General features: G+C 38.6%; 1 protein-coding gene across 3 annotated transcripts in view; it reads right to left on the bottom strand.

The window, feature by feature from the left end:
* Nucleotides 1–419: 419 nt before the first annotated feature.
* MACROD2 (mono-ADP ribosylhydrolase 2) overlaps nt 420–26,159 on the bottom strand; it is a 2,039,999-nt gene continuing 2,014,259 nt past the window's right edge. For all 3 annotated transcript variants that reach the window (XM_064572799.1, XM_064572800.1, XM_064572801.1), the window contains 3 exons: nt 16,998–17,075; nt 9,053–9,122; nt 420–3,595 (listed from right to left, as the gene is read on the bottom strand). In XM_064572799.1, coding sequence (XP_064428869.1) covers nt 9,061–9,122; nt 16,998–17,075 — 140 coding nt within the window. In that variant the 3' untranslated portion in view covers nt 420–3,595; nt 9,053–9,060. The remainder of the gene's footprint in view (nt 3,596–9,052; nt 9,123–16,997; nt 17,076–26,159) is intronic.

The raw sequence follows: 26,159 nt of genomic DNA on the forward strand, positions 1-26,159 counted from the left end.
AAAAACATATCTTGATCAAGAAAATTACTTTTTTTTTCTGATTTTCCTTTATATCACAAATGTCAGGGTAAGGCAAATCCTTAATGAATCATATGATAAAAACCCTATTCCCCAAGAAAATATATTGAACATATTCTGCTAACTTTGTTATTTTTCAAAGCAAGGCTGACATGCACCACATACAGAGAAAAGTCATTTCGAATCAAGTGCATCAAGCAGAACGGTATTAATTCACAAAGAGGCTTTTCAGTATTTCATAGAAAGATTTACAATTAGCTGTGGTGACTAATATGTGACCCACTATCACAGACAGTATTTTGGATGCCTCCTTTGTAAGCTCTTATGAAAGAAGACTTGTCCATCATCTGAATAGTTACTAGCTAGAGGAAAAGCCCCTTTGTCTCTCTTACAACGACTACCTTTCTAATTAGGACTACAGGTTTCTCCTGCTATGGGAAAGTAGTGTTCCTATGAAACCTATCCTTAAGCCGAAATGGTGTAATGCAAAGAAACAATTACCGTTAATTTATATGGAAATATTTTTGAGCCTTCCCAGACCCTTTTCTGATACCACAGGGCACATCTTGCTAATGGATGCACAAAATAAAATAAGATAAAGTACAGATGCTCACAGACACAGGTCAAAGCTATGGTATGGTGGCTTGATGCTGAGACTCTTGAGTGTAGTTCTCAGGGAAGGAGCTGGGAGGGGCCATTCTCCTAGGCTTGCAGTTTTCCTAAAAGTGAAAGCCCTCTTCGGATTTCTTTAGGTTAACAGTAGCAGGTACTAATGTAGGTCTTTCATAAAAGCAAAGTGGCGTAATGCAATTTCAAAAAGCAGGGATACCTGTATTATGTTGAGAGCCTACTTTGATCCTCTGTATGCAAACATGACTAATATGGGGCTATTTTTCTCCCCCTCTCCCTCCTGTAAGCCATCTTGCCACATAGCCTGGCAGAAGTGAGGTTGGAGATTGACATCCAGGATTCATGTGCAGCAGAATCAATCTGCCTTTCAAATTTTCCATTGTATAGCCTGTTCAATGACAGCACCAGCGAAAAAAAGGGGTTACCTGTGTTGAGGTGTCTTCGATCTGGCCAACAGCTAGATTTTTAATATCTTACTATTGAAATGGAAAGTAACTTCATTGTTCGTTTTAAGGATAAAATCTTACAACCAAACAGCAACCAAAAGGCATAATGAGGCAAAAATGAAAACACAATCTAATCATAAAAAAAAGTTTAAACAAATTCAGGAGTGGGGCTATGATATTTACTCCTCATTCTCTTAGTTTTGTTCTCAAAGATTTCTTTCCTTTTCCTGCAGTTTTCAGGCAGAGAACTCCCTCCCCCATTACTACCCCACCCACATTTAAAATGAAGAAATAAAAATGGCTGTCGTGGATGATAAAGAGAACACCCCGACTGAAATAATTCCAATCTCCACGGGTCCTAACAGGGAATTAGGTCTCTTTCATCTTTGTGCATTAAGAAGGCCCCATCCCTCGTCTCCATCATGTTGTTTTCAACTGTAACTCATTACTGAGCATGAGTAGCACTAACATTTAGGAGTCACAGGAAAATGGGCTCCTAGCAGATCACTCTTGTCCAGTCCTTCACAGAATGATGGCGACTTTCAATTAAGTTATAAAGATGGCATGAAATATAGAAACTATCAGTATTTGTATGACATCATTTCACGGATCACTTAAAATGGGACTTTTCCTTGTTTTTCTAGAAAGCGATGTGTAATGGCAGTAGGGGACATATCCATTTCCATATCAAGCTGTAAAGTAACAGCAGAAAGAGAAATGGCCATGTTCCAAAATCATGAGGTCCCTTAAAAATCATTGCTGTTAGGTTGGCAAGCAGTTTTTTTTTTTTTTAATACAGGATGTTAGAACATATTACATATGCAGAAATAAAACTTGCTAATGATTTCAATATGCCAAATAAGCCATCCAGAGGGGCAACAAATTCAGAAAGGCCAAAACAAAATTCATAGAAAGAGAAGAAGGTGAATTTTCCATAGAGGAAAGAGCAAAACTGAAGAACTCCATGGAATATTTAGAAAATAGAACACCCTTTGATTTTAGAAATACCCAATTTGATCCGTTACTTTTCTCCCTCCACTAAAAAATATATTTATATATTTATATATATATAAATAACTTACAATTCTAAAGACCTTATAAGGAAGGTGGATTTGACAAGATATGCAAGAAGCGATATCAGTTTCCTCAGAAAAAAATAGACTGTTCTTAGAACCTCGGGAAGCTGTGGGAAGCGGGCATTTTGCCTCGTGAGGGTGGCTGTTGATGTTGTCTCTGGGACAGACATTTGTGGCGACTTCTGACTTCCTCCTTGGCTCCTCATCCCTTGTGCCCTCTGTACCACTGGAACCTTGGCTTAGTAATGCTGCTTCTCCCCTTCAAGGCCATAATCAAGGGATTTCTGGGAGAGGGGATGAGCTATCAAAGTAGTTTTGGATTTGGCATGAACAAAGCAGACTATTAACTGTAAGCAAGACCTCTATTTGCCTCTAACTTCAAATGAGAATCTTTCTGTGGGCCCTCAAACCTTGGGTAAAGACAAAAGATTCTTTTATGAAAAGTGTATATAAAACAAGAGATTTCAAGTAGAACTTTTAATATTCATAGGCATATGTTTGGATTCTAAATGTAGCAGCCCCCTCTCTTAACTAAAACACCTCGAAGAGTGTCATCCCTTCCAACTGTGTCATTAAGAGTCACATCTCACTTGGTGGGCTCTATGCTGAAGCACACAATAAAGATCTCATGAACCAGGTGAGCTGTGCGGAAGGTCAGGGCCGAAGAATGCACCTGCAGCCTGGCTGGGAAGGGAAATCCCCAAAGGCTGCTAGCACGTGCCTTCATGGTAACGCCTCTACATTCTGCTCTGGATGAAATCCTCCTTCCACATTCCTCATTTAACCACCTGGAACAGAATTGTACCCTGGGAATCTCTGAATAAAATACCATTTTCAATTCATTGTCCTGACCTTTTTCCAAGTGATTTCTGAGCATTTTGCCCATTTTCCTCTCCTGCCTCCTTTGTCTGTGGATTATACTGATCTTGAGCTTGAGGATTCCTGAAATTTAGCCTGCAATGTATCAAACGATCATCTTGTCTCTTTCTTTGAAGAAACCACTGTATCGACCAGCTTTGTGAAATAATCGAGAAAGCAGACAGGGGCCAGGATAAACATGTGAGTGTTACACCGTGCCACTGTGACCCTGGGAAAAGTCGTGAGAGAAAAAAAAGAAATTACAGGGATAGCGCCTGAAAGATGCATTAATGTGGGGCCCCTCACCAAGTTCAAGGAAACTTTTTTTTTCTTTTTTTTTTTTCTTTCTTTTTCTGCAGGTAAACAGAACACAATGCAGCTGGAGAAATTAGAGCAAAGGATTCCCTGTCCTTCCGTGGGACTTGCCCCCCCCCGACACACCCACCCTGCTCTACAGTTTTCACTACTGTCTTCCTACACCCACCCCCCCAGGGCCAGGAGAGGCCTGCAATGCCGAGGACCGTGATTGACTTCCATTTCTTTGTTCCTTTGCTTCATCTTGTGCCCCTGCCAAAGACAAGGAGAAACCATTTGTTAGATGAAAGATCATAGATTTCATAGATTTAGCAAGGAATATCTTTTTAACACAGTCATTTAAATGTTTTGTACCCCTCAAACAAGCCTAGGAATATCTTCTTTGACTATCAAAGAGCTTTAGATATTGGAGCTGTAATTGCCAGCACAGAGTATCTTTAAAGAGCGTATAAATCACTGCTAATAAATGTATGCCACATTTTGACGATTTGCTTCCACTGATGGTGGCGATTAACTCAGCTCTTCAAAGTATTCTTTGAAAAACCTAATCTTGAATTGATGAGTCCTCCCTTCTAGGGTCCATTCATACACTATAGTTTCCAGGGCTTACCACAGGAACAATGACAACAATTTACATAATGCTGATTTGCAAAAGTCATTGGTGGCTATCCCACCACTCTGAGGTCTTATTAAGTCTCTGCTGTGTTCCCCACTTGTGAGAGAACTCTGAGAAGATACTGTGCCTTAAGATAGTCTTTATTTTTTTAGCTTTTAGAAGATGAGGTATAATCCACATAGAAGGAAATGCACAGATTTTAAGCATACTTCGGTCTGTATGAACAAAGGCATTCATATAACCCACACCGATATCAAGATATAAAACATTGCCATTACCTCAAAAGTTTGCTTTTGCTGGAACCAGCACTTGATCTGATTTCTATCATCATAAATTACTATGTGTCTATACAGAAGAACTGGAGCAGATGATCTCTGAGTTAATTTTCTATCTGGTGTTCCTATGAATCTTTAAAAAAGTACTCTCTTTGAGGTGTGTGTGTGTGTGTGTGTGTGTGTATAAAAGCAGTATCATGCTTGCTGCAAACAGCATTTAAAATAAACAAAAGTAGGTGAGAAGAAAAAAATCCTACATAATCCCTCCATTGATGATAATTTCTGCAGTTAAGATTATGGAGTATTTCCTTATAGTATTTTTTCTAAATCTCTTATAGATACACAACTATAAATTTTAATCTTAAAAATGAAAATTGTTAACATAAAGAAACTTACAAAACAGTATAATATACCTAGAATATATTCCCTTTCCAGATTTAATTATTTAAAGTATTTAAAGATAAATTAATTTAATTTACAGATAAGTTAAAACTATTTCTCTTCCTTCCCAGAGATTAACAAACCCTGATATCAGTGTGAATCAACTTGCATGTTTTTTTATTTTTACACAAATACATATTTACAAATACAGACATAATAGAAAGTATGTAGTATTACTTCGTGTATTATAAAAAGTAGTAAGTAGTAATTTTGTTTTACCCTGTTTTTAGCCACCCACTAATTATTATTATAAATTCATAATCAATATATATTTTGAGTTGCCTTTGTGTTTATCATTTTCCTTGGCTTACAACTGTTTCTTGCACCTTACGCTTTCCTCTGGGTTCAATTTCCTTTTTACTGTTGTGCATCCTTTAGTAGCTTTTAAAGAAAGGGTATGTGAAGAGCAAACTTTTCTTTTTTTTCCTGAAAAATGGCAGTTATTATCTTCTTTTCTTTTTTTTTTAAATGTTTTATTTATTTATTCATGAGAGTCAGAGAGAGAGAGAGAGAGAGGCAGAGGCAGAGGGAGAAGCAGGCTCCCTGCCTAGCAGGGAGCCCGATGCGGGACTCGATCCCAGGACCCTGGGATCATGACCTGAGCCGAAGACAGACGCTTAACCATCTGAGCCACCCAGGCGCCCGCAGTTATTATCTTCTTAAATGATAGTGAAACTAGTATAGAACTCTATACTGACAATTGTTTTTACTCATGTTTTGAAGACTCAGAATTATTCTACTATCTTCTGAACTAAATTCCCGATGTTGGGAAGCCTGCTGTCCATGCCATACTTATTTCTTTTTAGGTTAACTCTCCTTTCCCTCTAATTGTTTTACTTTTTTTCTCATTGTCTCTAGTATTCTGCAATGCCTGTGTTGGGTTTATTTTAAACATGTCCTTGTGACTTATTATTCTTCTTTTAACTAAAAACTCATGACTTCTATCAATTTCTGATAAATCCTCAGCCACTATTTTTCAAATACTATCTACTGTCTCCTTTCAGAACATGTACTGAAGAAAAACACGTTGGTCATTCTCCTTCCAGCCCTCATGTCTCCTCATGTGTCATTCATATCACTATATGTTTATTGGCTTTTTCCAAATTGTTCTTAATTTTTCATAGTGTTGTCCTTTTCTTACGGTTTTATATCTGCTTTTTATCTTTTTTGTCATTTAAATGTACATATTCTGTAAAATCGTCAGAATTTTCTACTCTCTCAAGTTTTCATAGTGCTAATCATCCTGTCATTTCACCTACCAATTCTCACTCATGGTGGATCACTTCCTTGTGTGTTTTGTAAGTCTTAAAATTGTGAATTCATCTTCAGAGAATTTTTTTTCTTCTATGGGAATTCCAACTGATAGGTTCACATTTCCATTTGTTATCTATAGCAGGAGTAATAATGGTCTATAATCAACTATTAATTATATGGTCTGTGTATTGCTGTCTAACTTTGGGTGGCATAAGTTTGCAAATCGAATTCATGGTGCATTTGTGTTTTCTACTTGTCATAGGAGCCTTTTTCCTTCCCCACACAGCACTCTGGGCAGACAAAAGTGTCCTTGTTAACTTCTTGAGCTAGAAATCCCAGATTTATCTATGTAAAGGTATTAGTTCTAACATCTCCCCTTGATTGGCTCCAGGTCCCAGGTGGGCATTAGAATGCAAGGATCTAGCCATAGGGCCTGTCTCAGATCAACGACCAATCTATAGCCCTCAGGGCAACTCCATCTTCAGCTCACCACACTATTGCTTTGGCCTTCAAATTCCTCTTTATTTCTGGCACCTTTGCTTTCATGTCAGTTGAACTGTGTATTTAAACATTTTTTTTTGTTATAATTTATCTCTCATTTCTAAACATTTGTATTGGGAGATGTTCTGCATTATCCCACCTTTTCAGTTACCTGTTGCTACATCACAAACCACCCCAAAACTTAGTGGCTAAAAGCAAAATGGTTTATTATTTTTCATGATTTTATAGGCTTGGGCTCAGCTGGGTAGTTTATCTGCTCAAGGTATCCACTGGGGCCAGAACATCCAAAATGGCCACTCAGTTTCCAGAATCTCTCTCCCTAAGGCCTTTCTCATTCTATAGTAGAGCTTGAGCTTCTTACAGGATTGTTGGATTCCAAAGGCAAGCATTCTGAGAGTGTAAAAATGGAAGTTACAAATCCCCTTAAAGTGTACCTTGGTAACCGCCACACTTGGACTGCCATGTTTCTCTAGAACCAAAGGTGCAGATTCTATAACTACTTTTACATGACCTCAGATACCTGTCGAAAGATTATTTTTACATTTGCAGAGTGTTCTATTGATTCACTGTCATTCCCCTATTGTCATTTATGATAGTCCTGATTTTTTACAATTATAAATTATACAACACTAAATATTCTTGCATTATATCTTGGAACTCTGTAATTCTAACTTGATTTCACTGTATTTCTTTAATTTCCTTGAAGGTGTGATGCACAGAACTAAAGGCTCCTTCTTCCTTTTGAACTACCACATAACCTCTATAAATTCAGCTGTGTAAATATTTCTGTGGGGATCACTGAATTTCCTTGGGTCATACTGTTCTCTGTGACAACTGTGTTTAGCAACTCACTATTGTTTAGGGAGCAGTAGGGTGTCATCAAATAATTTTGTCCTGGGAGTGTCTGAACTTCCATTGATCATCCAAGTAACCCTGTGCAAGTCACTTCTCCTTCCTGGAACTGAGTTTCCTCAAACTAATCTTGAACTTTAAGTTTTGACAACTTATTCATTTGGGTAAAAGTACTGATTCATATTTATGGTCAAGGAAAATATTTTGACATTAACCAAGGAAAACATTTATCTGTGTACTTTACGTAGATATTGATCACACAGGAAAATCATAGTGTCTGTAAGAAAAATTCTAGACAAGAAGTCTATAGTTTGTTGGCAACAAAAGGGCAAAAGGTAAGGCAACACTGAGGAACTTGCATTTAAATTGTTCAGGTTTAGTCTCACTTCGTTACTTTTTAATGGAAACTTCTCTACCGTATCATTTCTGCAGCTTAGCAGGATAATTTTAAATACATGAACAAAGTTTAAAAAAAACAGGAAATGTAGAAAATATGTAAGACCATATTTGTATGAGTTTTATTTTTTTAGCAGTCCTATGCTATACGTGTGTTACACAAATGCTATTATATTTAGTTTCAAATGATGTTCAAGACCATGATGGGAAGAACAGGTGCCTACTTTCATATATTCTCAAACTTCGTTCTGCTGTGATGCTGGAGCTCAAGAGTCTGGTGCAACATGGTCTTCTGGGTGAGGGCAGAGACCTACCACGAAGATGCAGGGAGTGCAAGAAGGTGCTGAGAGGCAATGGTGCTAGCACAATTGTGTTTTACACTGGATGACCCACCATTCATCTATCCCATAGGATTTTTCCCAGTTAGTATTTTCAGCTAGGAATCAGAATAGTGAGCTTGACTTCTCTGCTCTAATCCCTCTCACCAGCCCTCAAGATACGGAAAGGGGTTATAGACTGCTCATCATTTTAGATAAATTTCAGTCTCTGCTGAGAGATTTAGAATGTTGGTTTGGAAAAACTTCTTTTTTTTTTTTTTTTTAAAGATTTTATTTTATTTATTCATGAGAGACAGAGAGAGAGAGGGAAGCAGAGGGAGAAGCAGGCTCCCAAGGAGCAGGGAGCCTGATGTGGGACTCGATCCCAGGACCCTGGGATCATGACCTGAGCTGAAGGTAGACGCTTAACCATCTGAGCCACCCAGGTGCCCTATTTGGAAAAACTCTTAAACGTGATCTGATCCAGACTATGATTTTCTTGGGGAGTTCCCTGAGGCTCATTCAACTCAACAAACCCTGTGCAGACACACAGGTCCACAGGTCGTGGTGTGACAGCATACGACACAAATCAGGCTTCTTTCTGCCTAAACACACCCAAGTGCCTTTCCGCATTCTCCAGGGCAGAGATTTAGTGTTATGCTTAAAAACAGATATACTGTTTTAAACAACTCAGCAGGTAGCTTCTGGAAAAGCAATGCTTCACAATCAGCTTGGGGTTGCTGAAATAATTTGATCCCTCCAGGAGGTTGGGAGGTTAGATGGATGGAAACATTTTTTTCCTGTTGTCAAAACTCAGAAAACCAGGGAACTGCACATTTGAATATGCTGTGGCTTATCTTTTCCCCTCAAAGGATGGTAGGCTTCTTGGGGTTATCATGGCTCCTTCCGCTGTATCATTTGGTATAAGGATTTTTAAAGTTTAGCCCGAGCCACACTGTGGGACTTGGCAGAACTGAGGGAAATCCAATATGCCATTTACAAACACTTCCCATGGCTGGTTTAATCAACTGAAAATCCCACTACAGGGGCAACTTACCTATTTAGTTAATCTTCTTGCTGACTCTCTGTTGGGTCATTTACACTGTCAACCTGACTATTCATTTCAACTGTAACCAGAAAGGAAAACAAAAAAGGTTAAATTTTTATTAAACCCAAATCTCTTGAACACATTAAAATGGTCTGTGAGTTGTTACATTCCTGATCTCCTATCTTATACCTCTTTTCAGTTCATTTGTATTCATTCAAGATTTGGGGAATAATTCTTGTAGATTTTTACTGGCAGGGGCCAGGGAGGGCAGAATTGCCTCTTAAAGAACCGTGGAAGCTGAGTTGTCATATTATACCAGATTTTTGGGTTGACATTTTGGGTATATTTATTACCATCCTGAGGAAAATCCAAAGGCCTTAGTAGATGTCTAAGAAAAGAAAAAGAAAACAAAGCAAAACAGATCATTGCCATGTAGAGAGGTAAACAGCTCTCTGAAATGGCAATGTCAGTAGGCCTCTTTGGTTTGCTAGGTTTTCAAGTCTGAATTTCAAAATAGACTCTGTAAACTTGCCAGTGGGTGCATGCAGCAGCAGTGGATGCCCTGCAATAGAAAAGCAAAACATCCCACCAGATCACACAGCAATGATAAAAACATGTGCTTTTACTTTAACTGTGTGTTTTGTTCTATGCGAGCATTTGCGTAAAAATAGAATGCATAATTAATGCCATTGTCCAGAAGTATTCCAGAGTAGGCAAAGCAGTCACTCTGGAAATTTTCAAGGGTCAGTAGGTTCAATTAGATGGATATTTTTAAAGCATCAAAGCCCATATTATAAACGGAGAGACAATATACAAAGGGAACAATGGTCAGACCATATATAACAATATAACTGACAAAAAACCTCTGCAGCAACTAGCCTGGGCACCCCAACCACAGCCTCTGTAGCAATCAGCATAGGATGATCAGGACTTGGGCAGTGACTGCCAGCTTCACTCTAGTTTGCCCTGTGATTCCAATGCAGGACCAGAGAAAGCCAAATATGTTCCCAAACCAGTCACCCACTTCAAGTTTGCCCAAATCCAGCTTCCCCATGCCAACCAACAACCTCCAGTCAGAGGATGCTTGAAGTCTTTTCTTAACTATAAAGGTTTCCCACTTCCTGCCTACCTTTGAGCCCACAACACAAGTGATAATGGCTGACACCCTGGCTATTGTACCTGAATAAATAACCCCTGTTTGTTCTTGTTTGGGTGTTCTTCATTTATTTGCACAAAATCAACAGTCCAAAGCTCTTTTTATCAAACAGGAAAATTTGATTAAAGTAAAATAGTGGCAGATGCTGGTTTTCACACTCCAAAGAGGCTTAAAAGAGGGAATGACATTGAAGGGCAAACCACCCAACTCTTTCTCAAGGAGGAAGGTTTTAAAAGCAGGTCTCTGCAAATAATAGCAGAGAACTTCCCTAATTTGGGGAAGGAAACAGGCCTCAAAATCCAGGAGGCATAGAGAACCCCTCTCAAAATCAATAAAAATAGGTCAACACCCTGACATCTAATAGTAAAACTTACGAGTCTCAGAGACAAAGAGAAAATCCTGAAAGCAGCTCAGGACAAGAGATCTGTAACCTACAATGGTAGAAACATTAGATTGGCAACAGACCTATCCACAGAGACCTGGCAGGCCAGAAAGGACTGGCAGGATATGTTCAGAGCACTAAATGAGAAAAATACGCAGCCAAGAATAATATATCCAGCTAGGCTGTCATTGAAAATAGAAGGAGAGATAAAAAGCTTCCAGGACAAACAAACACAAAAAAAGGAATTTGCAAACACGAAACCAGCCCTACAAGAAATCTTGAAAGGGGTCCTCTAAGCAAAGAGAGAGCCTAAGAGCAACCCAGACCAGAAAGGAACACAGACAATATACAGTAACAGTCACCTTACGGGAAATACAATGGCACTAAATTCATATCTTTCAATAGTTACCCTGAATGTAATTGGGCTAAATGCCCCAATCAAAAGACACAGACTATCAGATTGGATTAAAAAACAAGACCCATCGATATGCTGTCTGCAAGAGACTCATTTTAGACCCAAAGACACCCCCAGATTGAAAGTGAGGGTGTGGAAAACCATTTACCATGCTAATGGACACCAAAAGAAAGCTGGGGTGGCAATCCTTATATCAGACAAATTAGATTTTAAACCAAAGACTGTAATAAGAGATGAGAAAGGACACTACATCCTACTTAAAGGGTCTATCCAACAAGAAGATCTAACAATTGTAAATATCTATGCCCCTAACATGGGAGCAGCCAATTATATAAGGCAATTAATAACAAAAGCAAAGAAACACATCGACAACAATACAATAATAGTGGGGGACTTTAATACCCCCCTCACTGAAATGGACAGATCGTCTAAGCAAAAGATCAACAAGGAAATAAAGACCTTAAATGACACACTGGACCAAATGGACTTGACAGATATATTCAGAACATTCCATCCCAAAGCAACAGAATACACATTCTTCTCTCGTGCCCATGGAACATTCTCCAGAATAGATCACATCCTAGGTCATAAATCAGGTCTCAACCGGTACCAAAAGATTGGGATCATTCCCTGCCTATTTTCAGACCACAATGCTTTGAAACTAGAACTCAATCACAAGAGGAAAGTCAGAAAGAACTCAAATACATGGAGGCTAAAGAACATCCTACTAAAGGATGAATGGGTCAACCAGGAAATTAAAGAAGAATTAAAAAAACTCATGGAAACCAATGAAAATGAAAACACAACTGTTCAAAATCTTTGGGATGCAGCAAAGGCAGTCCTAAGAGGAAAGTATATAGCAATACAAGCCTTTCTCAAGAAACAAGAAAGGTCTCAAATACACAACCTAACCCTACACCTAAAGGAGCTGGAGAAAGAACAGCAAATAAAGCCTAAACCCAGCAGGAGAAGAGAAATAATAAAGATCAGAGCAGAAATCAATGAAATAGAAACCAAAAGAACAGTAGAACAGATCAATGAAACTAGGAGCTGATTCTTTGAAAGAATTAAGAAGATTGATAAACCCCTGGCCAGACTTATCAAAAAGAAGAGAGAAATGACCCAAATCAACAAAATCATGAATGAAAGAGGAGAGATCACAACCAACACCAAAGAAATACAAACCATTATAAGAACGTATTATGAGCAACTCTATGCCAGCAAATTAGATAACCTGGAAGAAATGGATGCATTCCTAGAGATGTGTCAACTACCAAAACTGAACCAGGAAGAAATAGAAAACCTGAACAGACCTATAACCACTAAGGAAATTGAAGCAGTCATCAAAAATCTCCCAACAAACAAAAGCCCAGGGCCAGATGGCTTCCCAGGGGAATTCTACCAAACATTTCAAGAAGAATTAATACCCATTCTTCTGAAACTGTTCCAAAAAATAGAAATGGAAGGAAAACTTCCAAACTCGTTTTATGAGGCCACCATTACCTTGATCCCCAAACCAGACAAAGACCCCATCAAAAAGGAGAATTATAGACCATCATCCATTGATGAACATGGATGCAACAATTCTCACCAAAATACTAGCCAATAGGATACAACAGTACATTAAAAGGATTATTCACCATGACCAAGTGGGATTTATCCCTGGGCTGCAAGGTTGGTCCAACATCCACAAATCAGTCAACGTGATACAATACATAAACAAAAGAAAGAAAAAGAATCATATGATCCTCTCAATAGATGCAGAAAAAGCATTTGACAAAGTACAGCATCCTTTCTTGATCAAAACTCTTCAGAGTATAGGGATAGAGGGTACATACCTCAATATCATAAAAGCCATCTATGAAAAACCCACAGCGAGTATCATTCTCAATGGGGAAAAACTGAGAGCTTTCCCCCTAAGGTCAGGAACATGGCAGGGATGTCCACTATCACCACTGCTATTCAACATAGTATTGGAAGTCCTAGCCACAGCAATCAGACAACAAAAAGAAATCAAAGGCATCCAAATTGGCAAAGAAGAAATCAAACTCTCACTCTTTGCCGATGATATGATACTTTATGTGGAAAACCCCAAAGACTCCACCCCAAAACTGCTAGAACTCATACAGGAATTCAGTAAAGTGGCAGATATAAAATAAATGCACAGAAATCAGTGGCATTTCTATACACCAACAACAAGACAGAAGAAAGAGAAATTAAGGAGTCGATTCCATTTACAATTGCATCCCAAACCATAGGACACCTAGGAATAAATCTAACCAAAGAGGCAAAGAATCTACTCAGAAAAGTATAAAATACTCATGAAAGAAATTGAGGAAGACACAAAGAAATGGAAAAACGTCCCATGCTCATGGATTGGAAGAACAAATATTGTGAAGATGTCAATGCTACCTAGAGCAAGCTACACATTTAATGCAATCCCCTTCAAAATACCATCCACTTTTTTCAAAGAAATGGAACAAATAATCCTAAAATTTGTATGGAAGCAGAAAAGACCCTGAATAGCCAGAGGAATGTTGAAAAAGAAAAGCAAAGTTGGGAGCATCACAATTCCGGACATCCAGCTCTATTACAAAGCTGTAATCATCAAGACGGTATGGTACTGGCACCAAAACAGACACACAGATCAATGGAACAGAATAGAGAGCCCAGAAATGGACCCTCAACTCTATGGTCAACTAATCTTTGACAAAGCAGGAAAGAATGTCCAATGGAAAAAAGACAGTCTCTTCAACAAATGGTGTTGGGAAAATTGGACAGTCATGTGCAGAAGAATGAAACTGGACCATTTCCTTACACCACACACAAAAATAGACTCAAAATAGTTGAAAGACCTAAATGTGAGACAGGAGTCCATCAAAATCCTAAAGGAAAACACAGGCAGCAACCTGTTCAACCTCAGCCGCAGCAACTTCTTCCTAGAAACATCACCAAAGGCAAGGGAAGCAAGGGCAAAAATGAACTATTGGGATTTCATCAAGATAAAAAGCTTTTGCACAGCAAAAGAAACAGTTAACAAAACCAAAAGACAACCGAATGGGAGAAGATGGTTGCAAATGACATATCAGATAAAGGGCTAGTGTCCAAAATCTATAAAGAACTTATCAAACTCAACACCCAAAGAACAAAGAATCCAATCAAGAAATGGGCAGAAGACATGAACAGACATTTTTCCAAAGAAGACATCCAAATGGCCAACAGGCACATGAAAAAGTGCTCAACATCCCTCAGCATCAGGGAAATCCAAATCAAAACCTCAATGAGATACCTTCTCACCAGTCAGAATGGCTAAAATGAACAAGTCAGGAAACGACAGATGTTGGCAGGGATGAGGAGAAAGGGAACCCTCCTACACTGTTGGTGGGAATGCAAGCTGGTGCAACCACTCTGGAAAACAGTATGGAGGTTCCTCAAAAAGTTGAAAATAAAGCTGCCCTACAATCCAGCAATTGCACTACTGGGTATTTACCCCAAAGACACAAATGTAGGGATCTGAAGGGATACGTTCCCCCTGATGTTTATAGTAGCAATGTCCACAATAGCCAAACTGTGGAAAGAGCCAAGATGTCCATCGACAGATGAATGGATAAAGAAGATGTGGTATAGATATACAATGGAATACTATGCAGCCATCAAAAGGAATGAGAGCTTGCCATTTGCAATGACGTGGATGGAACTGGAGGGTGTTATGCTGAGTGAAATAAGTCAATCAGAGAAAGACATGTATCCTATGACCTCACTGATACGAGGAATTCTTAATCTCAGGAAACAAACTGAGGGTTGCAGGAGTGGTGGGGGGTGGGAGGGATGGGGTGGCTGGGTGATAGACATTGGGGAGGGTATGTGCTATGGTGAGCACTGTGAATTGTGCAAGACTGTTGAATCACAGATCTGTACCTCTGAAACAAATAATGTAATATATGTTAAGAAAAAAAAAAAGAAAAAGAAGAAGATAGCAGGAGGAGAAGAATGAAGGGGGGGAATTCAGAGGGGGAGACGAACCATGAGAGATGATGGACTCTGAAAAACAAACAGGGTTCTAGAGGGGAAGGGGGTGGGAGGATGGGTTAGCCTGTTGATGGGTATTAAAGAGGGCACGTTCTGCATGGAGCCCTGTATGTTATGCACAAACAATGAATCATGGAAGAGTACATCAAAAACTAATGATATAATGTATGGTGATTAACATAACAATAAAAAAATTTTAAAAATAGGGGAAAAAAAGGTCTCTGTTCCACTTGCAAACTATCCTTGGTTTCTGGGTTTCTTTTTCTAAGCCCCAGGTGTAAACTGGCCAGATGCAGCAAAGCTACCTATATAAGGAGAATAATGCATGTACTTTCCAGCTTGGTCTACAAAATTACTGTAAGGTCGCCCATCTCCATGAGGTAGTGTGCAGAATAAAATATAGGAGAGCACCCTTTCTCTGTTTCTTCCTCCAACCCAAGGGTCACTGGTCCCAAAACCTAGTAATAAATAGCTTCCCATGATCAAATAAGTTTGGGAAAAGCAATGGTAAACAATGTTGGTAAGTTTCTTTACAGCTGAACCTTTTGAGAGCCTATAATATGCATGGAGAATCTCAGAGTAAGGAGTAAATGTTAGTATTTTCCATGTTTATTTCCCTTTTATTCAATGAGCATCGTATGGGCCTGCTATGCTTCAGAACATGTTTTGTAAAGAATTAGTTATGAACCATGTCTATAATGTCACAACCAGGCTGCGGTGGGTTTCATTCAACTGAGCATGACTAATATGTGGTAGCTTTTAATGGATCTGAGGTTGAAAAACATTATTCTCCTAGGTAATGCAACCTATGAGTTAAAAAAAAAAATCCGTTTGTATGGAAGGGTTATGATGAAGGGAGGAAATTCAGGTGATGAAAAGCTTCTACCAGGGTGGAATACCTAGTACAGAAAACTCTATTTACAACCACCAAATAAATTCACCAAGTAACTTTTACCAGTTGAATTTTTGCCAAGGTCATTATCAATTCGAAGTAAGTTGCTTTTTGTCTTTTGATAAAATGAACCAAATAGCAAGGTATACATGAACGGTTGATCACTAACCAATTTTGGTTCTCCTGAGCTCTGGGGGATGGTGGAATCAAATATTTATTAAATCATATATTCCCAAATAATTGTTTTTTGAATGCAAGTAATATATTTTTTAAAGATTTTATTTATTTATTTGACAGAGAGATAGAGAGAGCAAGAACACAAGCAGGGGGAGTGGGAGAGGGAGAAGCAGGCTTCCTGCCGAGCAGGGAGCCCGATGTGGGACTCGATCCCAGGACCCTGGGATCATGACCTGAGCCAAAGGCAGATGCTTAACAACTGAGCCACCCAGGCGCCTGCAAGTAATATTTCAAAGCATTCCCAGCATCATTATATAGGGAGAGGGTATATTTATATTCCTTAGGCTCAGAGTATTCAGATGCCTTCAAAATGAGATGTAAATAAAGACAGACTTTTGTAAACTGATTTCTAAGGTGCTTTTAAAGATCCACTGTATTTTTGGTCAAGCCATCTGAAGTGATATAGTGAGGTAAAGTGATGAAGGTCCAAGATAACCTTAGCCCAAACTCAAGTCGGAGCTCTCCTGAATGTTTCCCTCAGTCCCTATAGAGCAGGGCTAACTTTGGGCAAGTACTTTTTGTGGAAGTAAGTGATACTCTCATAAAGTTCACCAGTTGAACTTCAGTCCAGTTTACCCTTGGAATTACCCACTATGGCCTCCAAATTACAAGGTGTGATTAACCTGAGGCACATAGTGTTCTAAAATAGCTAGCACCAGTTTTTTTTTTTTTTTTTAAGTCTGCTAATTTTATTAGTTCCTAGTAGAACATGGTTTTTGAACTTTACCTTGTTCTAACTGAATATGTTGCTTCATAGAATAGATAGCTCCTTTAATCCTAGAATACATACAGAAAATGTGTCAGATTTGTAGTTTGCATGAGCTCAAATAGCTCAGAACTTACCATCAGGACTTGGAGAGTTTTCTGTGTAGCCAGAGCCTTCGCTTTGCACAGGAACTCTAGGTGTGTCCTCGCCTTGAGCTGAAAGAAAGAAGATAGTCCTTGATTAATAGAGAATTAGAACAGCCTGACTGCCAATTGTTCTGTCACCCTCCATTGCCCTCTTAAATTTAAAAATACTCCCAGGATTCAACTTCTTTTGCAGAAAAGGTTAAGGGAGGAAATAGTGGGTTGAGCTGCCTGAATTCTTTCGCGCTGTCATCTAAATTCTCTTTAATTTCTGAGATAATCGCATACATACATACACAATTTCTCAAAAATCTGGTAGCATGAAAGCAGGAAAACTTGGTTTAATCAGAACAACCTACAATTTAAATTTAGGGAAATGTTTGTGTGTGTGTGTGTTTGTGTGTGTGTAAGTTTATGTAGCTTAACTTTTGAAGAGAAAAGGGAAAAAAAAAACCTGTTTTGCCTTAGGCATGCCTGAAAGCTGAAATATTCATTTCCCTGGCAGTGAGGTCTTTTTGTTTAAACACAAAATGAATGGCTTAGATACTTTCCTAGGAGATGGTCTCAGATGCTGCCATTTTGAATTGCTGAGAATCAAGTCTTTAGTTAATTTCTGTTATGATTGATCTTTATTTTGCACAGCTTCAGAGGGCTTGTCATCCATTTACTGTGGCTGAAGCTATACAACATGCTTCAATGTAGTAGTAAGTGGGTTGTTTTTTCTTATTGTGAGAAATTTCCCAGATAGCCTAAAGGACAATAACATCTTCCATCTTAGATAAATATCTATTACATTTTCACAACTTGAAGACCAAGGACATTTACAAATATAGATACAGATAAAGGTCTGGCAATCCATAACTTCAAAATTTTTATTATTTCTATACTTTTTTAAAGTGGAAGGTTGGGTGTATTTTCATTACATGAGTACTTATTGAGCTCGGAGCATGTTAAATTTGGTGTGCTGTTGGTGAGGATGAAGCAAGGATGGTAAAGTTCCAGTTTATAATCTCTTCAAAGGAAGGTATCTTCAAAGACAGAACTTGCACTCTTGGCAATGATTTACTGAAGCTGACAATCATGAAGTAGGACTCAAAGATGACCAATCTCTGAACCCTGGTGGATGAACGGTAGGAAGGTTAGTACTTGAAGACATATAAAACAAACAGAGTGGGGGAAGATGAAGAAAGCCATTTTAGATTTGAAGTCTGAAGTGTAGAGCCACATAAGTGGTGATGCCAAACAAGCTTTTGCATCCAGTCCTGAGGAAGCAAATTGTGAATAGGCATGTGGGTATTTGCAAGATGTCAGTGTAGAAGTAACTTTGATGAGATGAAGGTAGATGAGAGAAATCAGGAAAAGGATAACAGAAGAAAAGAAATGACCGATTGATCCCAAGCCTACAAGTGAAAGTAACTGTGCCCATAAGTTGTTTTCATTAGTTCCTGAGGATGAGGTTTGGAAAGGGAAAATAAAACTTGAACCTTCCAACTGGGCTTAAAACCATATCATATTCTTTCTCACTCCACCAATTGTAGAAAGTGGACCATTTTCAATTTCTCATCAACACATTCCTCTAGGCACAATTACAGACGAGATCACTGATGGATTTCTCTAAGCCTCAGAGCAGGAAATCTTGGTTAATTATGCTTCAAAATAGAATAAGGAAAAAATGGAAATATTTGATTTTATATAAACATAATAAGTTTTTGGATGGAAAAAACACCATAAGAAATGTTTAGAAGAAGAATATTATAAATTGAGGAAAAATACTTACACCTTTTATTATAGATGAAGGGTTAATATCTTTAATATTTAAAGTACTTCTAAAAAAGAGATTCTGGGTAGAAAGTTGAGCAAGAAATTTAACAGACAGTTCATAAAAAAATAAATAAATAAAAATGGCCTGTAGTCATGTGAAAGATGATTCACTTTGCTCATAATGAAAGAAATGCAAATTGAAATTACACTGAGAAAGGGAATTCAGCCTAAGGTGAATTATCATGATGTAGACTAACCCTTCTACCAGTAACAGTTAGAAACACTGGAGAGATTATTTAAGAAACTATTTTCACTCAGTAGAGAGCCATCAATACAGCACAAGCTTGAGGAGGTATAAAATGCTGAGTCTGACATTCCACATGTGCCAACAAGTTGAACAGAGCCTCCAGATGTCTTATGAGGCCTGAGGGGTGGGGAGGGGCAAAACGTGGAGATCAGGGCTAACCAAGGAAGAGGTGCCTAGAAAAGCATCTCAAGTCTTTTCTGGGCATCTGAAGGGCTATATTCTGGGGGCAAGGATGAACTTGATATAGACCAGCTCTTAAAAAAACTGAAGTCCTGTTTTTAATCAATTCAATCCCTGATTATATGGCAGTGCTCTGCTCAATCCTACTGGCCTGTCAGAAGCAAAAATAAATCCTTTCCAAAATGAGATAAAACCACCCAGAGCCTCAAGCTATCTCTACAGTTATTCACACACAGTGTCCAGCACTCAATAAAAAATTACCTGGCATTCCAGAAGAACAAGAACTAATCACTGAAAACCAAGAGAATAAGACAACATATAGAGACATGTTAGAGATCTAGATATCATAGACAGAATTTTAAAATAGTGATTAATATGTTTAAGAATTAGATGCCAATTTGGGGAATTTCCATGGCAAAAAAGTTTATCAGATAACTAGACACTATTTAAAATGTCAGACATGGGGCGCCTGGGTGGCTCAATTGGTTAAGCGACTGCCTTTGGCTCAGGTCATGATCCTGGAGTCCCGGGATCGAGTCCCGCATTGGGCTCCCTGCTTGGCAGGGAGTCTGCTTCTCCCTCTGACCCTCCCCCCTCTCATGTACTCGCTCTCTCTCATTCTCTCTCTCTCAAATAAATAAAATCTTTAAAAAAAGTAAAATAAATAAAATAAAATAAAAATAAAAATAAAATGTCAGACATAAATTCCAGAACTGGAAAATATACTATAATTGAAGTTATTAACTCAGTAGGTGCATTTGGCAGCCATTAGACACAGCCAAAGAAGGGATTAGTAAACTGAAAACTAGATTAGAAGAAAATATAAAGTACAGATGAAAAATATAGAAAAGAGTTAGTAGACATATGAGTATCCAGTGTGTAATGTGGCAAAAGCAATATTTAAGATATAATGGCTAATTTCCCCAAATTAATGGGATATCAAACTACTGTTTTAAAAGTGCTCTGATCTCCAAGCAGAATTAATGCAAAGCAAATTTCAGTCAGGCCAGTCGTAAAACTGCTGAAAACCAATGTTAAAGAAAAAATATAAAATTATCTAGTGTACATCAAAATAGCAATGACAGGACTTACAGATGCCTTCTCAGCAAAAATAATGGAAGGCAGAAACAATGCAATGGCATCTTCAAAGTGCTAAATGAAAGATCACCAGTGTAAAATTTCATACCAAACAAAAGTGCCTTTCAAATTTGAATTTGAAATAAAATAATTTCAGGTAAGAAGAATCATAATTTGTTCAGGGACAAAAACAGTAGACCTACACTGAAGGAATAGTTTTCACCATACTCAAAAATCAATTACAGGTAAATTTTAGAACTAAGTGTGAAAGGTAACTTGGAAAAAACCTTCACATCATTAGGCAAAAATTTCTTACACAGGAAAAACAAAACAATAACCATCAGGGAAGAGACTGATAATCTGGACAACACTAAAGTTAGCATCATTGATTTATGGAAACACACTTAACATTAAGAAAGTAAAAAATAAGCCAGAGTGGAAGAAGATATTTGTGATATATATTACTGATTCCTGCACTGAATAAAAAGAAACAAATATACAAAATAACAGAGGAGAGACAGGGAACCCAATAGAAAATGGGCAAGACACAAACAAATATGTCATAAGAGGATATTTTGTTAGTCAATTTTTTGAATGACTTTTACCTTGGCTTTTTCATTATTAAAATGACTACAGAATGTTCTAACTCCTTGTCTAACTTATAAAATGTCTTAACTCCTTGTTTAACTCTCTGAGACACCATCAGAACTAATTAACACATAACAGTATTGTTATTTTTTATAAGAAATGATTACTCTGAAAGGGAAATTAATTGACCTGACACTAAACATTACTTCCCTTACTTTCCCTTCAGGGTTGTTTTTTGTAATGGGATCTAAAGGTACCTGTGGCTGATTCTTTCGTGAAATCTCTTTCAAGGTCATTACCATCAATGATAATAACCCTTTGGTGATATTACTTTGGAGAAACCCCTGTGGCATCATGGAGAACTTTTTATCAATAGGCAGGATGCTAGTCAATTAAACAATGCTCAATGAAAATGATTAAGAATTGAGTGAGAGACAAAGGAAGAAGTTGAAGAAAGCAAAACCCAAAAGGCAGATCAAAAAATAGTGAACATTTAAGGTGCTTGCCTTACGTTTTGTCTTTTGAACCTTATTATTTTGTAATACAAAACATTCATATGAGAAATCTCAGATTATGTCACCATATCAGCACAAATTAGCATGAGATGCAATGGCAGGTTTGAGATCCATGACACAGAGAGATAAAAACAGAAATCAAAGTTGTAGCTCTCTATATTGCTTCATTCAAGCAGCAGCATCATCTGTCAGATCTGCTTCCAAAACACAAAGTGTGTTTGATAGACATTATTAATTAATTTAATATCATGAGTATGCAGGATATGTGCATATGGTATGAATATAGGACTGTGTGCAGTGAGTTGTGCAAGTGTGTGTGTGTGTGTTTGTGTGTGATGTATTTGGGAAGAGGGAGAGGAATGACAGACCTTTGTTACTCTGATGTGTGTGGTGTGGAACTGGTATTATCCTATCAGCTTTTACCCTCCTGGGCAATGTAACTGAGTGCCCCAGAGAAATGAGTCCATTTCATATAGACAACAGAATATGATCAAAACAAAAATGGCCTCTACAGCTTGTTTATTCCAGTCTGCCTGTCCCTCCCCCCACTTTGATTGCTACTGCTTGGAACACAAACAAGAGGTACATTTCAGGGCTCCTAGCAGGAGATGAAAGATGCTAAAATAGAAAGTGTCTGGGACATTCAGTACCTTTTTCATTTTCAATTACCAACAGCAACTGTCCTCCTCCAAACCTTTTGTAGGTCAGTTGTATTACATAAAAAGTAATAAATTAAGCAGGTCTCATCATAAAGAAAAGATACTGAGATGCTCATAGAATGCAGTTAACCAGATTTTTTTTTTTAAAGATTTTATTTATTTATTTGAGAGAGAGAGAATGAGAGACAGAGAGCATGAGAGGGAAGAGGGCAGAGGGAGAAGCAGACCCCCTGCTGAGCAGGGAGCCCGATGTGGGACTCGATCCCGGGACTCCAGGATCATGACCCAAGCTGAAGGCAGTCGCTTAACCAACTGAGCCACCCAGGCACCCTTAACCAGATTTTTTTTTTTTTTAAAGATTTTATTTATTTATTTGACAGAGAGAGACACAGCGAGAGAGGGAACACAAGCAGGGGGAGTGGGAGAGGGAGAAGCAGGCTCCCTGCAGAGCAGGGAGCCCGATGCGGGACTCGATCCCAGGACCCTGGGATCATGACCTGAGCTGAAGGCAGTCGCTTAACCAACTGAGCCACCCAGGCGCCCTTAACCAGATTTTTAATACATAAACATGGAGAGATGTTGGAGGATCCTTCAACTTTTTCTTTTGAGATTTGTATTGACAATAAAATCCATGCAACAAATAGAATGACAAATAATTATTTCTCAGAGTATGTAGTTACATAGGTGTCATGACAACCATAGAAAGCAGGGCCTGTCTGGATTTAGAGTGGTTGATATTGACCCAAATTAAGGTGGTATTCTTGAACCATCTTGACAACTTTTGCCTTATCTATCTTCCAACCTTACCATTAATGTGGTGGATTAGATAATTATTCAGAAATGTTCATTTCCTATCTTCTACCATCACGGGAGTCTATGTCACTGTCCCTTGACATTGGACTTGGCCAGGGAATTTCCTTTGGCCATTGGGATATTAGGAGACATGAGTCAAACAGAGACTTGAAATACATTTGTATAGTTGGGGTTTGGCCTCTCATACTCCTGACTTTTACCCTAAGAGGAACATGCTTTAGGGAGCAGTTGATCCAAGGAGAGTAGGACCTGGATTCAACTCACAGCCTGGCTTCCTTCCGAACCCACACTAAATGTAGTTGATTCTCATATCCATGAACAAAAGATAGCTGATTATTGTTCTAAGCCCATAAGATTGAAGATGGCTTGCTATGCCACATTATTATGGTGATAGTTACCTCTCTTTTTTTTTTTTTTTAAAGATTTTATTTATTTATTTGACAGAGAGAGATAGCAACCGCAGGAACACAAGCAGGGGGAGTGAGAGAGGGAGAAGCAGGCTTCCCGCCAAGCAGGGAGCCCGATGCGGGGCTTGATCCCAGGACCCTGGGATCATGACCTGAGCTGAAGGCAGACGCTTAACGACTGAGTCACCCAGGCGCCCCTACCTCTCTTAATCATACATTTTAATCGACTCAATCCTGACATTGCTTCTTAATTTTGTCCCATGGCAATCATAGCTATAAAGTCATGAGCTTGATTTGTGCCTAGTTTTTTTAAACACATATTGATTCTTTAATTTATTTATTAATGTTAATTAAATTAATTAATTTGTTAAAGATGTGTTCTGTGGGGAGATTTCTGTATTGATTTTTTGGAACATGGTCTGCCCATTAGATCATCAGTTTTCCCTTCATTTTAGGGAGTTTCCTCTTCTATATGTTGACTTCTATATTTCAGGGATACCACCTGTTCCCACATAGAACAATTTATTCCCTCTCTCTTCTATATACAATTTTTTCTCGAATTGTTTTAGGGTTTCTGTGTTCTTTTTCACTGTGATCATCTCAAGCCTTTTTTCTTTGTCAGTAACTTGATCTTTGCTGTTCTTAATTGATTTATTTTACTAATGGTTGAAAACGTGTTTCCTTCATGCTTACATTTCAGATCATTATGCCATTTTATCACCTTAACTTCAAGATCTTTAATGTTCTTTTAATGTTCTTTTATACCTGTTATAGGGAATTTTAATCTTTGTCTGGAGTTATGCTTTGTTCCACAATAGCTTCTTCATCTGTGTTTTGCTGGCTTGCATGCTCACTGGCTTCCTACCTTCCTCCTCTCTGTCATGGCTTCTGAGTGCTTGCAGGGCGAGATGTGTAACACGTATTCACTAACATGCTTCTTCTTTCTCAAAATATCTATGGCCTGTTGGTCCTTCAGCAGCTACCTAGAAGAGTGTTTTCTTTTGAGGACTTTCTTTAGGAGGGGCAAAGTAGCCAGAGCTATTTACCACATTAGTTATTCTGGATTTCTCAAGCAAAAGAGAGAGAGAGACAGAGAGATAGACAGGCAGACCATCTTGGAGCTTTTCTATTCTCTTTTGCTGTTTCTGTTTGTGTGTTTGTTTTTGTTTTTGTCTCAGCCTCCCAAACCAGGGAATAAACTCCACAAGAACGCTACACAGACTCCTTGGATAGGGAGGGCAAGTCCTTCTTCATGGAGGCTTCACTAGGGGCTCTCAAGCTCCTCCTCCTTGCTTCTTGCACACTCAGAAGATTTTATCTTTTTTAAAGATTTCATCTATTTACTTGAGAGAGATTACTGAACAGGGGTCGGGGAGGGACAGAAGGAGAGGGGGAGGTAGATTCCCCGCTGAGTGGGTGGGGGTGCAGTCTACACTGGGCTGGATCCCAGGACCCTGAGATCACTACCTGAGCCTAAGTCAGATGCTTAACCAACTGGGCCACCCAGACGCCCCAAGATCTTGCCTTACCGATTTTCTCTTTTGTTTTCTATTTGGTGAAATTCCTGGTTTCTGCTAGAGGTAATTAGTTCTAGGCTTTTGTTACTGGTCTGCTTTTCTTCTCCCATTTTACTCCCAGCAGGAGATAATTGAAATGGAGAATTACAGAGGGTTTTCCTGTCTCTTCAGGGAAGGGAGGAATAAAAGGTGTTCATGGCTGACTATATACTTTTGTGGAAATTTCCTTTGGGCTGCTCCTCTCCCAGTTGGGAAGGTAAATGGTAGCTAGTAAGATCCTATTCAGGGTTATTTCTGAGCCTAGTAGATTTAGGGGGTAGGCTGGAGCAACACCAGGCTCATGCTTTCAGCATTTCTGAAAATGTACCTTTTCTTTTGTTAGATACCAGTTCATTCTTTTGTCTGATTACTGATTTTGTTGGTGTTCTTCCTTTGTTTATTTTATTTATCTCCTTTCGTATTGTTACTTGGGGGAGAGTGAGGTTTGAAATCTGACTTCACACCGTCATCTTAAACCCAAGACTAGGTGCACAGACTGCTTTGATTTGTGTGACTGAGTATTCCCTACACATGTCACACACACTTAACCTTTGTCAGCAGCTGGTTTTAGGAGTATTTATCAAATGACAGTCCTGATTATAGACTTGATGTTATAGCCTGAAAGTTTATGTCCCTCCAAATTCATATGTTGGAGCTCCAATCCCCGATGTAACTATATTTGGAGATAGGGCGTTTCTGGAGATAACTGTGGTTAAATAATGTTGAGGCCCTAATCTGATAGGGCTGTGGCCTTATAAGAAGAGAAAGACAAAGAGAGAGAGAGATCTCTGTCATGTGAGGACACAGTGAGAAGGAGGCCATCTACAAGCCAGAAAGAGAGCTCCCACCAGAAATCAAATTGGCCAACACCCTGAACTTGGGACTTCCCAGCCTCTAGAACGCTAAGAAAATTAATTTCCATTATTTATCTATGGTACTATGGTATGGCAGCTTGAGCAGACTGATATACTTGATTTCTATTTAGTTCATACTTCTTTGGGACAAAGGTACAATTATAAACCATCTGTCCCTTACCTAATCTACTTCCTCCCAAAACCCTCCATGCTAAAGCTGCTACTTGACCATACTACCTCTTTTGATCACTTGGACAAACATTGTACACATACACCCATGGCTCCCTCTCCACAGTCAAATAATGAATGATTAAGCTGACAGGGTCACGCAGGTGGAGAATTCACATGTTTCTACAAGATACCCTTTCCATGGCAACACACTTCTTCATGTATTAATTGGGAATATTCTATTCTAATCAAAATCAGAAGCTGTCTTTAG

The sequence above is a fragment of the Mirounga angustirostris genome, unplaced genomic scaffold (assembly GCF_029215605.1).
Source record: "Mirounga angustirostris isolate CCGP_5_RB_7025 unplaced genomic scaffold, mMirAng1.0.hap1 SCAF_10, whole genome shotgun sequence".
NCBI lineage: Eukaryota > Metazoa > Chordata > Mammalia > Carnivora > Phocidae > Mirounga > Mirounga angustirostris.